We start from the raw sequence: 15,981 nt of genomic DNA on the forward strand, positions 1-15,981 counted from the left end.
AGCTGGCTGAAAGGCAAAATCTTTATGTGACGGCTTTATGCGAAAAATGCTGTAAAATTGTTGTTCATCAGGCTGGCGCTTACTAAAGGATAAGAGGGAGACGTCTTGAAACACAAGGTGCACACTACACTTAAAACTGTCCCTTACAAGTTAGACATGGTACACACATAAAATTTTACATGAATAAAGTTACACACAAATTCACATGAATGAAGTTGGCATAACTGTCAGTGCTGTGTATTATGAAGGTCTGCAATGACATAACAGAACAGAATTCTTAAAGCTTATGTGTGGCATAATGTTTACTTTCATTGTCGACCTGCCTAATCACATTTATCATAGCAACCATTTCTTCCACACGAATGACAGTTTGTACCCCTTTAGTGCGTATCTTCCACTCATAACACGAGCTGACACCACAGTTTTAAACTGCGCAAATGCCTTAAAATCGTTGAACAAAAACATCCGTGCAATAGGCAGCATTAAGTCGGCACCCCATGCATACACAGTTAAGTCTCGTTATAATGACAGTCATGCTCTCGAGAATGCAGATAAAAGACTCCACAAACAATCATCTTGACAGCTTTTGAAATGTAACTTGCGGGGGGAAGAGAATCAGAGGTCGTCAAACTAAAAATAGTCCGTTTATCATATACTAGCACAAAAGAAGATATCAAGGTTGTCATCAAAATGAGCTGGCTCGGAGAATGACCCCGGACCCACCTTTCAATGACGGGCGGGATGACCAGCTCGGGCCGCAGGAGGGCAAGATCCTGCAGGGCGACGGCGGCTCCAGAGCTGCCCCCCTTACTGAACATGGAGAGCAGCACTACCGGCTGCACGCTCTCCACAAACATCGTCACTTCTGCGTCTGTCAGTCGGTGCGATTCAGGCGGGAGCAGTTCCCACGAGGGTGGCTTGTAACGTTCCCTGCATAGTTGAAGCAACATCACAAACACTGCTTGTGTGGACTCATAATTTATCGTCGGCCCCAGTCTCAGGTTATTCCAGTCTAGTGCCAACCGTCGTCACACTTCTCGGCCACGCATGTAGTATAACCTGCTGTAACCAAAGACGTACCTGTGAATCCTACGCACCACCTCGGCTGGTAATTTGTAAAGCATCCTCTGCAGTTTCATCTGCAACAAAAATGTCATGCTGTGATAAATTCAACACTCCACCTGAAATTAAAAAGGCATTGCGCGAACATCACACAAAATGAGGGTGCAAAGTTCCGGATCGCTAACATGCAAGTGACCACTGATATCCACTTAAAATGACCAGAAACTAAGGAACCTGGTCTTAAGAAAACAAACTTCAAAGGTTTGGGTAAACTCCCCATTTCTCATTATCTTGCATCTGGAACAGGAGAACACTGACACTTCCTCTTCTATCTTCAGAGGCAATGAGTTTTTATTAACCCAATTTTAATTGGTCCTAAAAGTTCAGCAAAAGAAAGGTAAAGGCTTTCCACGAAGAGCTAACTAAAAAATAAACAGACAAAATTTTTCAATTCACGGAATCCAGACAGCTGAGCTGCACCAGTATTTTTGTAAACCAGAATAGATGACTACACGAATAAGCCACACATCTTTGAACATGAACATGAACAAGCCACACAACGGGGTTTGACATAGAGAAACGCACCACCCAGCGGCCATTGTTGGACGGATGGTAGAAAGACTCGACCGCCTTGAACAAGTGGCTCACGTACGTCTGACAGCAGCTGCCTCCACCCTGCAGTCAAGCAAGAACAAAAAAAGAGGCAAGGCTTCCTTCTGCCAAGCATCAGCAAACACAACATGCTACTGCAAAATTCACTGAGCAGAGAAAAGCGCTCCCACCCGAAAACTGGAACAATCCCACCCCGCCTTTCAAAACATTCCTCTAATCACTGTTTTACAAAAACAACCCTACAAAAGGAACAGACTGTTACTGAAAGAAAGTTCATTTCCCTTAATTCAGTTCGGTGTAGCTGTTCCCGGTTCCTGTTGTGAATACACTACTTCAACAGAGTTATAATTAGATGCATGGCACCTTATGCATAATTACTAGACATTACAAGGAGAGGAATTTATGAGACAGTGCCAAAATGTTGCCATGGCATCATGAAGTCATGTGCATCATAAATGGCCCTCACAGCAACCGCCTAAACTGTTTCACTTTGGAAAGCACAATAAAACGAAACAGGCTTGTGATGAACTGCATCACTAGAGTACGCCTGGTTCTACATGCTTGAACCTGTACTGCAAGATCCTGCTGATATGATAACGCTCAGTAATGTTTTCTGGCATAATACTTTTTTTTTTTTTTTTCGTTCCAGGCTGACGTCCTAGAGAGTTAATGCATTTTCGTAAGCAAAAAAACAGTACAACTATATTTCTCATATTTCCATCTGATTTCAATATGATTCCAAAAATGTACGAAAACTTGCGTGGTTTCGAATTTTACTCTAAGAGGTAGTGAAAAAGTCTTTACGGGAGGCAAATAGTAGCGTCAGTAATGGTAAAAATCGCGGCTGATGCGATCTTAAACAAGATACCAGAACTCGTCATGAATCTACCCACCCGTTTTGTAGACTAATTTTTCTTTCTTGCAGCGCGTCCCTGTTTTGCGCGTCCACGTACTCCACTGTCAACCTCCCCCGAGACCCAGGTTTTAAACCAAAACGGGCAATTAATTTCCCCTGCGTTCGACCCCTTGATTTCCACTTTACTGTCAGCATGGCAGGTCGTAATTACCATTCTGGAATAGCACAAGCGAAAACCAACACTAGTCCTACCCTCGGCTTGTGAAACCCAGTCAACGAGTGTTGCAGAATGAACAGCGCTCCGAAGTGGCGAGTTCAAACCACTGTCAAATTATGGAAAAGGCAAACAGACAGCAGTCACTGCATCGCAGATGGTTGAACCGACCACGCATGCTCACACAAACACTCTCCTCACCAGCAGTGAGCTGATCCAGGAAACGACGGGTGTGCTGTCGTAGGAGTTGCTGTGCCTGTTCACTTGGACCTTGCCCGAAGCTGCTGGAAGGTTGAAGCTCCGAAGCAGGCGCGTGAACATCTGGTGAAAGCGAGACGCATTTCATTTGTCAGCCAAGACAAAACATGCCACGGTCATGAACTGTAATACTAGCAGCTTCTCCTTTAGTTCCAGTTCTAATCAACTCTGTGGTTTGGTTTGGTTTAGTTTGGTTTATGGGGTTCAACGTCTCAAAGCCACTCGAGCTATGAGAGACGCCATAGTAGAGGGCTCCGGAAATGTCGGCTACCTGGGGCTTTTTAACGTGCACTGACATCACACAGCCCACGAGCGCCTTGCTTTTCGCCTCCATCGAAAAGCGGCCGCCGAGGCCGAGATTCAATCCTGCATCCTTGGACGCAGCAGCAAAGAGCTCTAACCACTGCACCACCGCGGCGTGGCTAGTCAACTTTATGAAAAACAAGTTTACTGTTTGACACCTTGCCTGTAGGCACCACGAGCTGACAAAACAACACCAAAACTGTGTCGCACTAGATCACACCTTCAGGTCCTTCACTTGTCCAGTTGCTCTTGCAATAACTTTTATGTGACTATACTGACTTCACCCAGCCCTCTTTTACCCCTCACATTTATATACACTCACCGCCTTCCCCCAGTGCGGGGTAGCAAACCAGTTTCTTTTACTGGTTAACCTCCCTGCTTTTCTCCTCCTCTTGCAATAACTGCAGTGTTACCTGCCAAGTAGGTGCATTCAGCCCCAATGCATGTTTAAGTTGAGCTAAGCCTATCAACATGCCATGCAAGGCATTCTTAACAGCGTAGTTTGTTCCAAGCTTTGTCTGGCAACGAATAAACCTCAAGCAAACAAAAAGGAAAGAGCTCGGAAACATAAATGGCAGTTATCTGTTTCTCCTATTACTGACTGCCCCAATGTTTCAGAGGGAAAGTTGGGAAGAACTCACTGTTGGAATGTAAGGGTCCCAGTTAATATAGCCGACATTATTTTGAGCAAGCCTCGCAAACAGCCACACAAGGTTCTGAAAAAAGAAAGAGGCAAAGTAACGAAATGTGAACTGCTGACAGTACCCAAAAGTCAAATGCCGATTGACTGAAGAATTTTCAGCTTACATTTTCCCAGACAGGTGAGTTATGGCTGTTTTCCCACAGCCCAATAAACTTGTCAAACCAGAGTCTGCAATAAACAAAATGACTGTGATTAGTGGCATACCTCGGAAAAGATAATGTGGCAAGAAAGACAGCGTCAGAACAAAACAATTAAAGGCTTATTTTTTTTTCTTCCAGATTACACTGTTTATATAAAGGATCTAAGTGTTAAAAAGAAGAAACAGCAGCATTGCATAATGCAATTGTCTTCAGCATGAGTACAGTCTATATCGTAACTTTAAAGTTAAAGGGGTTTCCTTCAGATTCACCCCATGTGGCTCGTAATGCATCCCCAGAGTTCCGGATCGTTTTAATGGGAGAAGATTTTGTTCCTGCCCCTTCAAATGTGTGGGACTTCTTCCACGAATGCTTAAGGAGTCATGCTACACCGTTTTGAAGCAAACTCCCTGGGCTCTAAGCTTCTGACAGAGGCTGTACATAATCGGTTAGGAAATGCTTAGCAACACAAGCTACAGCAACGGCTACAGCAACAAGGTGCATAACAAAAAGACTTGGATTGTCTTGAGTTTACCGTGTGTGCATGCGTGCGCACACACGCATGCACACACACACACATTGTCAAATACATCACATGAACCTATCTCCCATTTATGCAGTTCTTATCCCGCATTGCCTTGCCCACAACTGGACTCTGCAGTGTTCAGCTCACGCTACAGTCAATAGTGAAACAATACTCAGTGCCAAACAATGCAGGCAATTATTTCATCAAATATAAAATGCACATACTTCTAAACACAATTCCCAACTGTACTTGTTATTCACAAGATCAGTCCAATACAAGCACTCTGGTTATACTTTTCATTTTTTACGGTCTCTAGCATTCAGCCAAGGCCGTGAAAGAGTAAAGTTGCATTTTAAGGCAGCCTACTCCAGAAAATGCTAAAACGTTTAGTGCAGGCACCCATTTCCATTGACACACCAACATATTTTACTTGAACAGCCTGAAATAAATAAAAAGTCTCTGCCAACCTGGGCAATTCTAACTATTGTGAGGCAATTACATATGTAATGCAAGGCCTGTACTTTCTGGTGTGTGCGTGTGCATGCACACACCAGAATAATAACAACTACGAATATGCAGATACTGGCGAGAGCATGCTTTCACTGATCCCTCAGCGAACCTTCCTGGTGCTGTTGAAACTTTACTAGTATGCCTCGCTGGCACTCAATTCTATTTGCCCTAAAAAGGCAAATAGAGCCGGATGAGCCTAGTTGCTCAATTCCATCAAACCTGTGTTCATTTTCCTTTTTTTTTAATCGTAAAAAATACAGAAAGTCTGTGTGTGAAGAAACAGGAAAATAACCAATTCAACCTAATGCACGCACTTGAAGCCTCGATCATGCTGCTCCGGCGGGAGCATGGTGGGCAGGAAGAGCTCGAAGTAGGCCATCGCCTTGTGCATGGTCACATCAAATGGGCACATAAGGGGCTCCCATTCATCCATCATCTCCTGGGTCGACTCGACTGTGAAGTATGTGCGGCAGCAGCGTATCAACTGCTTCAGGTTCGTCTCCAGGTTTCTGCGCATAAACCAGTCCTAATGTTTTCCTCAACCAAAAAAAGAAAAAAAGAAAGTGTAACCTGACAAAAGCAACCTCCAAGGTTAACAAATCCACAATAATTAGCGTTCTCTCCTGTTGAAGTAGCAGCTTCCAAGTGGGAAAGACACACATACTAGACGATTTCATACTTTCATTCAATGTAATGAAAAGTGTTGCCAATGAAGTATGAGGAATCAGCAGCATGCCAGGAATGACAGAATACACAAGCAATTAAGGAATGTGAGGGTATGTTGGACCAGCACAATTTCAACTACTAATTGCTCCTCAGTGGCTAAGCTCATTACTCAGAGGGCAAAAATGAAGTGCAAATAACATGGCGAGTTTGCGCAGAGCAAGATAAGATAAGCAGCATATTGTTCCAGAGGTTCCCAACTTCCAGTTAAAAAAATTGGCCACCTGTGTGGATATACCCATCCGTAATTAGTCATGCCTGTTTTCATTCTTCTACCAACTCCGTCAACTTACAGTTAATGTAAGCACAAACGCACATTTGGTTACAGATCCACATTTTGAGAGACATCCAACGCATGCTGCACGTAAGTATAAGAAAGACGACAAACAAAATACTCACGAGGGCAGCAGAAGCATGCCGAGATGCTCATAAGGGGAGTAAAGCAGCCGCTCATACAGCTCGTACAGAGGCCTCCAGTCAATGGAAAGGTCCTCCCGTGAAAGCAGCTCCCGCTTCCTGGGAAACAGTCACATTCAACATTGCTTACAGCAAGACGGATGAAAAAGGTTTGGGGCATCACATAGAAGCCTAAGCGAAACAAGCCCACTTTAGGAAAGTTGCAGTAGAGCCTGCCACATGGGCACGTGTGAAACTTTAAAGCTTGCCCCAAGTACCAAAGCAGCCTCGTGTGATGCACAAAAAAGCTTCAAAAAGTACAGACCAAAACCACTTTGCCTTGCATGAAAAAAAAATAATAATAATAAATAATAATAATAAAAAAACTGGCAAATAATTGTTTGGTATCACTATACTTTTGTGGAAACAGCACAGCTCAGGTGCTGCATAGCTCATTGACAAAATTAATCCAGTTTTTACAACGTGAGTCACCACTTCGATGCCAACAATGGCAACCTTCATTACTGATACTAAATGTTCTGAGGAGAGACGAGTTTTTGGGCCCTGCGAAATATACCACAGTTTCACTCAATCTCCTCCACACAACCTACAAAACTCAGCCTGCCCTAATTTTGCAATGAGGAAATCCCATTGCAAAGCTACATACAGACACTTCACTCAAATGAGGTACTTCACCCTACCAAAGACCAACCCTAACCTCAACAGTGTAAGGCAAGATTAAATTGCGGCCGAGGCATGAGAGCGACTCACTTGAGTAAGAGGTTGAGAGTGTGAGCCAGTTTCTGCACAATGCCCAGCTCCAGTTCTGGGATGACAATGAGTTCCAGGAGCAGATGCACGAGTTGCACGTGGTCTTCCTTGCTAAAGTGGTATCCATACAGCTTCAGGTAACTGCCGGGAAGAGAGCGTGGACGATTGAGAAAATAGATAAGCGACAAAAAAAACACTTAACACAGACAATCATGAACACATGAAAAGAAGGTAGAAGAGATGGCGAGATTACCGAGAGGTGCACATAACTCAACCCTAGCTTCTACAGGATACGGCAAGACCACTGACAACTTGCTTTCTATTTGCTGCATTGGATGCAGTGTGCAAAGTGCCGATAACATTTCAAAAGTTTCTGAAATGTTCCACCAAAGATGAGGCAGCCAAATGCAAACAGCAGATTGATAGTTTTCAACCACATGATCACGGCAATGGTCATCATTTAAAAAAAAACATGACGCAACTGCTCAAATTTTACAGCAGAAATGATCGGTCACATATATCTTTAGGCTGTAGCAGAACCGTTTTGCTCTCAAAAAATGACAGAAAAATACCCTAGGCAGGTGTAAAATACAAACACCTCACAGAGATGACATTGCCGCTGCAGGACGAAAATTTTGGGGCCAAATTGACCCACAATTTGCACAATGCACAGGGGACACCCTCCTTGTACATTCCTCACCCGCTCACCGATATGCTTTTAGCCTCAGAGAATTTTTTTTTTGTTGCAACAAAGGCTATAAAGGTCACGCTGGCAACACACAAGAGCCCAAAAATACAAATCCACAAGCACAGCATGGCAAAGCCCCATGCTCCGCAGTGGCTGAGCGGCGTAACTTGTAGAAACAGTTCGGTAATAGCGGTCTTGAGCTTGGTTGTTCCCGCGCTGCCATAGGTACATACTGAACATAGAAATGGCACCAATCTACACTGGGCTCCTTTTAAACAAGGGATCAAGATTTTAAATGGTGTCAACATAAGATGAAAGTAACATTACATGGTGTATTCATATTGGGGCGATGGCTAAATACTGCCCGAAAATGGTCAAATCACATATGAGAGGGCACACTTTCACTGTTTCCTCAGCACACTTTCCTAGTGTGATTGGTTTGGTTTGGTTTGTGGGGTTTAACGTCCCAAAGTGACTCAGGCTATGAGAAATGCCGCAATGGACGACTCCGAAAATTTCAACCACCTGGCATTCTTTAATGTGCACTGACATTGCACAGCACACGGGCGCCTTGATTTTCACCTCCATCGAAAAGCAGCCATCGGGGCCTAGATTCGATCCCGCTTTCCTTGGGAACAGTAGTCGAGTGCCGTAACCACTGCGCCATCCCAGCGGAGTGTGATCACCCCGGTGGAGTGTGATTGAAACCTCGAGTGCCTTGCGGGCACTCGACTCTATTTGCCAACACAAAGCAACCCCCTCCCAAGTCTAGTAGCTCAATTCCACCAAGTATGTGTTCTTTTCCCCCTTTTTTTTTTAGCAGTAGAAAACTGCATCATCTCCAAGATTCGACCCACAAGCCTCTTTCAGGCAAGACTTTCCCACAATAATGTAGCATGCTGCAACTGACGTAGTTACACCAAATGCTGCCTAGTGTAGAAAAAAGCATTTTTCCAAGTAGCCTGGACTACAGTTAGTGAGGTCTGAGAACCCAAAATGATGTACGGGCTATGATGGACACCATAACAGAGGGCTATAGATTAAATTAGGCTACCTGGGATTCCTTAATGCACCCAGACATCATACAAAACACAGGAGCATTTCTTGCTTTAGTCTGCAGCCAGAACAAAACTGGGTCCTCCAGCTCTGCAGCTGCCTGCCCTAACTGCTGAGCTACCACAGTGGGCATAAATCATCAAATTATTAGTGTCGGCCATCTTTCTAATTATTGGAGAAAAAAAACTTAGTTGCGAAGTGATGCACCTGTTGCAAGCGTGAAATAACATTATGAATAACACTGCTTGTTTAATGCCTGCGTGACTGTTTTTATGCTAAAGAATGAAATGAGCATTTTGATAGATCTCTCACAGCTTATAAGTATAACGCTATTTTAGAAGTAACCCTGCTAGCACAGGACCGCTTCTACAATGAGCCGTAATGCTCGCTATTTCATAATACACAAACTTTCTGAATGCTTTGCTCGGCAAAGATGTAACACTTGCATGTGCAGATAAACATACCCAAGATAATTGACAGATTCTTTCGTATCACCGGCTATCTAGCCATAACACGCAGTGTAATCAGCTGTGGTGACAGCTACGAAGTTGCATACTTGCTTTCCACGAGGAATTTCTAGGTTCAAATCTACTGCACGCTCCAGCCATTTTTTTTTCTGATGGGTACCAATCACATGGATAGGACAGCCAGATGAATGCTTTCGCACTAATAGCGGTTACCACACGAGTCACCTAATAACAATACAATATACATGCCTAATTCTGAAAATTGATTTTCACATTTGATATTTCCAAATTTTCACAACCTATTTTCACATCTGCAGAAAGCAAGCGTTCTATTTCCACTATCCTTTTCTGCCATTTCCCTTTTTTTTTTTTCTGTAAACTAGACTGAACACTCCAAATAAGTGATCCTGCAGATGAACATGTTCTAATAATCTGTCACTGCGAAACCTGGCCTGCTTACCAGAGACTGAACAGAAGTGCTTGCTTAATGATCTGGTGTGATTTACATAATCCAGAAAAAAAATTATTTATGCATTAACAAGAGAAGCCCCGCTGTGAAAAAAACCCGGCATTCGATGTAGTGTTCCTTTGCTGAGAGAGAAAAAAAATCCTCTCTCCTCACATGGAGGTGAGGGGAACAGAGGCCAGAAAACTGCAGCGCTGCCATGAGGAAAAACGCAAATATGAAAATGACTAAGAGTGACTTAACAGAAATGAAAATGTCCAAAGATGACTCAGAAAATGAAAAAGGCAAAGAATTACTCAGCAAAATATAAGAAAAGAAACTATAACCAAGGTATAATGCTATTTCACTGTCATTTCAAAATGATAATAAAGCAACCACATAATTTTTCATGTAAAATAATAAGAGTGGCTAAATATGGCAAAGATCAAGAAGTACAGAGAATGAAGTGGGACCCTCAACAGATCATTATAATTTCGTCTACACTGCAGCAAATCTGAGATAAAGCCTCCGCATTGAAGCATTTCAATAGCCAACAGTGAACACGACAGTATTTTTCATCCCAGATATGCTTATTACAGAAGAGGAAGCCAAAATGCTAAAAACGTTGTGAAAGAATTTCAAAATATATCACGCAGGTGTGATGTAATGGGTATGCAGAAATGTGTACGCAAAAGACAAAGGTTTCTTTGTACAGATGTGGAAAAGAATCAAACATGATTGCTGAAAGTCGACAAAGTAAGCCCACGTACATGTAGTTCGAGAAAACTGCTACTGTTTGCAAGACACAGTAGTGCCGTGCAAAAATGCCTGCCTCAGCAGAGAGGTAGAGCATGGGGCGGCAAGCTGGCACTATGCCAGGGGAAACTGGACGGGGGAAACGCCTGTCTCCAGAGTGTAGCAATGCTTTCTCCGGCTCCTGAGGAGGAAGTGAGGTTTGCCCAGAGGTTGCGTACCCACCTCCCGCTAGCATTTCAGCAGCTCCCCGCCACTAACGGCATCTAGTGGCTAAAGAAAGCACTGCGTAGCACCTCAGGGAGGTTCCTGGCAAGCAGCAGCGTAGTCCGAGCCTCAAGAGCTATTATTAGAGGCTGCTACCCAACGCCTCCCTCACTGGAAATGCGTACCCAGCCAGCCAGGGGCCTCAAGGGCTATTTTGATGGCTGTGATGGACAGCTAAAGTGATGTGTACACGGGCTCTGTTTAAAGTACCCAAGAAGAGTTACCATCTCGGTTGCTACACAAAATACGCCCGTTTCAACAGCCCCCATGATGAGGACAGCTAAGAGCTAAAGAAAGCACTGCGTAGTTCCCCAGCAGAGGTTTCCCGCAAGCAAGCAGAGTACTCTGAGGCTCCAAAGCTATATTAGTAGGTGCTACGCAACGCCACGCTTGAAATGTACACCCTGTGCCAAGAACCTCAGAGGCTATATTTTTAGAGGTGTGTCCCAGACACGGCTTGAGTGCTTTGTTCAAGGGCTCAACTGGGCCAGCGTACATTTCACACGGCACCAAAGATCAACCCCAACCTCAGTTACCATGTGCAGTCTCCATGGGAGCGGAGGTCAAAACCTTTTGGTGGTGCACAAGGAACAGATATAAAAGTCAGAGCTAAAGAGAAGATTGAACAGTATGTAGTTATTTTATGACATGCTTGCTTCAAGAATATTTCACCACAGAACTAATACCCTCTTCAAAGTTTGCTATGACAGCACTCTTCATGCTATACAGTCCTACTGGGGAGCTGCACGACTGACTTCATCTGTCAAGCCTCATCTTCCCCCTTTCTTCTTTTCTCGTGGGATGGAGGGAAGGTCGTGTGAGCTCGTGCATAAGATGTTACATCGCAGCATTGGCAACAAGGCACTTATATGGCATTAAAGGTTGTTTGATTAACAATAGGGATGAATTTAAAGGGAGGAGTTAATGAGACTAATTCCCCCCCCCCCCCCCCCCATGCAAGCAAAGAATCTTACATGGGAAGCCATGCTGAAGCCAACTTTTTCCACCAATAAAGTTCAAGAAATACATTATTCAAATGGAACTTTGCCCTCCAAGAGCGACCCATAAATCCGCCCCTGACTAACAATCACTTGCAAATCACAGGCAAACACCCCTCCTTTACATAGCACTAGAATTCTAGTGTCTGCGCAGTCAGTATATCTCTACAACGGAAATAACTAGCTTCATCTGTTTTACATGTCGGGGACTGCAAATTTTTCAGCAATGCCATCCTTTTTTGCACAGTGGAGGCACTGATGACATTCTTAACACATAACTGTTCAGTACGGCATAGCTTGCTTTCACATGCTTCTTTTCAGCACCCCTTCAAGCGAGAAGTTGCAGCAACGGGTAAATCACGCCTTCCCTTATGCGTTTGCTCCTAGGTGCACTCTGATCACAAAGCTGCAGGTGGCACATATTCCAGAGTGTCTATTCAAACACCTTGCCAGCATTATTATCGGCCAAAGGCTAAGCACAAGATTGTTCAGTTACGGCAAATGTCCTGTTACATCTAGGACATATCTAAAAAATGTCTATGGCAAACGTATATGACAAGAAGTCCTGTACATAGATATCCCTATGAAACAGCCAGCTATGGCCAGATGAAGCTTGCGCTTACACGTTGAGACGCATAACACTATATGCAAAGCATGCCCATATTTTAACCCACACTTTAACATCCCTTTGCAGTTCGTTTTATGTATGCCTGAAGGAAAGTATTAAAATGCACATTTAAAATGTTGCGAGCACTTTCTATGCCTTCATAGTCACATTACGCAACCTATACCTCACAGAAAAGTGAGTGCCGCCTTATAACGATGAAACTCTGTTACAACCCATCGAAGACTATACTACAGTTGAAATCTTCAGATTTCATGCCCCAAATCCTTTGTCTCACAGATAAAGAGTGCAAATGCAATGACTGCACTAAGCACATTATACAAGCAAATCAGTGCAACCCTCGGTAGAAGAAAAAAAAAAAAGTATGTCTGAGAAGACACACAAAACATGCTATGAGCTCAAAATTTGCACACATTACAGCTATGCTAGATTAAGTATTAGAAACCTTCGAATATATCTGCGCACCCTTAGTGATCCACAGTGAGTGCTTTGTCATTGCGAGAACCACCGCCATTCTGAGACAGATGATGCAACATGCAGTGCATGCACACTAGAAACCACAAAAAGGTAGGCTTCTCCACATCGCCACTATGATGAGGTGAAAGCGGAGAGGCTGCCGGGACGTAAGGAGGGAAATCGAGCAGTCGGGTTGAAAGTGAGCATGTGCGCAAACGTCAAAACGCCAAATGCGATGCAGGCAACGCGGTCGTCAGATAGTTGGCGCACGGCCACCGCGGAAGCGTCAAAATCTCTGGCTGCAGTGTGTTCTGCGGAGAGCATGTTTTTCGTAGTTTCGTCCAGCGCGCAAGGTACCAGCGGCTTGCTTCACGTGGTTGTGAGCGGCGGACTGAGGTTTCGAAAGTACACGCACAGCTAAGGTCAGCTAACAGCTAAAAAAAGCGCTGCGTGGCAGGTCCACGGGGTTTTCGGTCGTGGGCTGCGTAGTCTGACGCCGGTAGGTTATTTTAACATTACGCATAGATCGAGTGAATTGTACACCGGGCCAGAAAATGCGCCGAAAAATAACGAAAAGCGCACTAGACCGCCTCAAGGCACCCCGGCCGCACCTTTCCAGGTAAAGCGGAGCGCAATGAGGATGTAACAGCTGGGCGCGTTCTCATTAACAGCTGGCTACATTAATTCATTTCAAAATGAGTCCAGCGATTGCGAATGTCAACCTCCAAAGCCTGAGAAATAGGCTGGACCTTGGTCTGAGCTCTTAGAGTAACTGGTGATTCAAGATAATCGCATGAGTATTTGTCGAATTGAGAGTGCCAGAGAAGTACCGTACAGAAAATTTACGACTTAACACCGACACATCGCAGTGTGTTCTGGAGTGTGAAGCCCCCGCTCTTCTTTTCTATGCGCGTGCAATGGGCACAGCTTAACCTTTACCAGATCGAACGTGATCTAGCGCGCTGTGCGACTGTTCGAAATCCCGCTCTTAACGGTACTTCAGTTGAAGACGTTCGCCATAGAAGCAGTATATGCAGATTGGAGAAAGAGTTAAGTGATGAAATGTGAAAGCTACGCACTTGTTTAGGTGGCCAGTCCAAGATACGGTGACGGGTTTCACCTCGCGCAGCATCACCGAGCGCGCTAAGGTTGTCTTGATCTCGACGAGAAGCTTGGCCGCTTCATCGTCAATCTGGTCGCTGTACGGCAGCAATCGGTTGTAGATGAGCGGCCTCTGAAGCCCGCGGCCCGGTCCCACCACCGGTCCGTCGTCCATAATCAGCTGGTGTCTACTGACTGCCCGAACACAGCTGCTCGCCGCAGTGGCCGCAGCGTCTCTCGCCAGCATTCGTCATCGTGACTTCACAAGTCAAGCGAGGACGCAACGAAGACAAAAAGCTAGCGCAGCCAAGACAAATCCACTTTCGCCCAATGTGTTTGCGTATATGCAATCCAGTTCTAAGTTTAGACAATATTTAAACTGTTAATAATATTTTTACGTAAGTTTGTTCAATATTAGTAAATAATTAACAAATAAAATTTACTTTTATTGTTAAAATTTTAGATTCATGAAGAAGAACAACTTAGAATTTATGCACTGACGTATTTGGCTGCGTGTCGTCTTCTGCTCAAGCAGACGACAAGCACCGAATGACAAAGATTTTTTATGTCAGCAGGCAAAAAAGGAAGTGGTTAGGAAAGCTTGCTTCTTTATCAAATAAATCAAGTGCTCTTTTATTTCCGTCGCTGTCATCATTGGAATCACCATCTTGCGTGCTCGTGTTCAAGAGAAAATACGAACGGCGTAGCTTCAGTAACGTAGCTCGCCGCTAGTGATGAAACCCAGAGAGAGTAAACTTTAATTGATTAACGGAGTTGCGTGAGTGACTTACTTAGACCAGGATACCGTGGGCTTGAGCTGCCTCCCGGGGCCCTGATGAGCTGCAGGCTGCGCTGCTCAGAGAGACCCGTGTGGGCCAGCTATGCCTCCCACTCCGCTTGGCTGAGTGCTAGAGTTTTATATTTCTCTAATATTGCTCTTTGCAGTTCCATATCATGTGCAGGATGTCCGAGACTTCACCCCATACAGTGCATGGGTTATTTTTGAATTTTTCAGGCAAGATTTTGCGGTATTTTGCTAGGTTTGAGAATGTCCTAACCTGTATGTTCCTCAAGGCTACTGCCTCCTGTCTGCTTAGGTCTTTGTATGGTTCTGCGTATCGTTTTCTTAATAATTTGAAGTATTGTATTAGTTCCCCATATGTGAGAGGGGTCGAAGGCTCTGGGGCAGCCGGCGCAGGTGCCTGGTAAGTATGCCCTCGGGCTCCTCATTGCCGTCGATTCCCTCGTATGCCGGTATCCACACGATTGTGAGCTTCAAGTTGCCCGTCTTTTTTTCCTGCTCCATTATTTGGTGTGCCTGTTTGCATACGCATCCCAGGAGGAAGGCACGCCAGGCCTTTTGGAAATTGCTGTTTTGTTTTCTTCCTTGATTGTTATCGCGTTTAATTTTTACTGCAAGGGCGATTGCATCTTCCTCTGCATCTTCTTGAGTCTTGACCGATGAGCATGGTCACCTCTCTTCCGGTGTGGTCGACTGTGGTATCTACCGCTGCTTTTCTTCCCATATATGAACTGGCGTCTACATAGAGTATGCCGGTATTGTTTCTGACGACGTTGTTTTGTATGTAGCGACTTCTCGCTTGTCGTCTTTCGCTGTTGTGTAGGGGGTCCATGTTTTTGGGGATTGGAAGGACCTCGTATTCAGCTCTGCTTTCGGAAGTGAGTGTTTTTCCTGGGGGAGGGGGGGGGTAGTTTTCTCGTCAGTGGGTCCGTCCCATGATGTTCTGCCAAGAACGCAGACTAGAACAAAGTCGCACTAATAGATGAAGCCCGGAGCTCTTTGATCCACCAGTCAGGAAACTCCGCTGCAAAAACCGATAAGCTTTAGTACCCTTTTTTTTTTCGGATACTTACAAATTATAGTGGCTATAAGTGCGATTGATAAAAGCTATTGTCCATTGGTGCCATATCTCCTGAAAAACGTTTCTTTTCCTGTTTTACCTCTTAATTGAATTACACTACTCAATGTTGTTTTCATAAATGTTTGGTTCTGTACATCTTCAATTGATTCTGTTGTCATGTGGTCGTGTGTT

General features: G+C 44.5%; 1 protein-coding gene across 1 annotated transcript in view; it reads right to left on the reverse strand.

Annotated features, from left to right (window-relative positions):
* Nucleotides 1-14,199, reverse strand: part of LOC146176307 (proteasome activator complex subunit 4A-like) — a 49,455-nt gene extending 35,256 nt beyond the window's left edge. The window contains exons 1-10 of the mRNA XM_084582646.1: nucleotides 13,906-14,199; nucleotides 7,072-7,212; nucleotides 6,304-6,420; nucleotides 5,496-5,690; nucleotides 4,113-4,176; nucleotides 3,947-4,021; nucleotides 2,946-3,065; nucleotides 1,648-1,737; nucleotides 1,081-1,139; nucleotides 724-930 (exon numbers count right to left, since the gene is read on the reverse strand). Of these exons, the coding sequence (XP_084438772.1) occupies nucleotides 724-930; nucleotides 1,081-1,139; nucleotides 1,648-1,737; nucleotides 2,946-3,065; nucleotides 3,947-4,021; nucleotides 4,113-4,176; nucleotides 5,496-5,690; nucleotides 6,304-6,420; nucleotides 7,072-7,212; nucleotides 13,906-14,174 (1,337 nt within the window). The 5' untranslated portion in view covers nucleotides 14,175-14,199. The remainder of the gene's footprint in view (nucleotides 1-723; nucleotides 931-1,080; nucleotides 1,140-1,647; nucleotides 1,738-2,945; nucleotides 3,066-3,946; nucleotides 4,022-4,112; nucleotides 4,177-5,495; nucleotides 5,691-6,303; nucleotides 6,421-7,071; nucleotides 7,213-13,905) is intronic.
* Between the last annotated feature and the right edge of the window lie 1,782 nt (nucleotides 14,200-15,981).

The sequence above is a fragment of the Amblyomma maculatum genome, chromosome 10, assembly GCF_055883805.1.
Source record: "Amblyomma maculatum isolate TAMU_Amacu chromosome 10, ASM5588380v1, whole genome shotgun sequence".
Lineage (NCBI taxonomy): Eukaryota > Metazoa > Arthropoda > Arachnida > Ixodida > Ixodidae > Amblyomma > Amblyomma maculatum.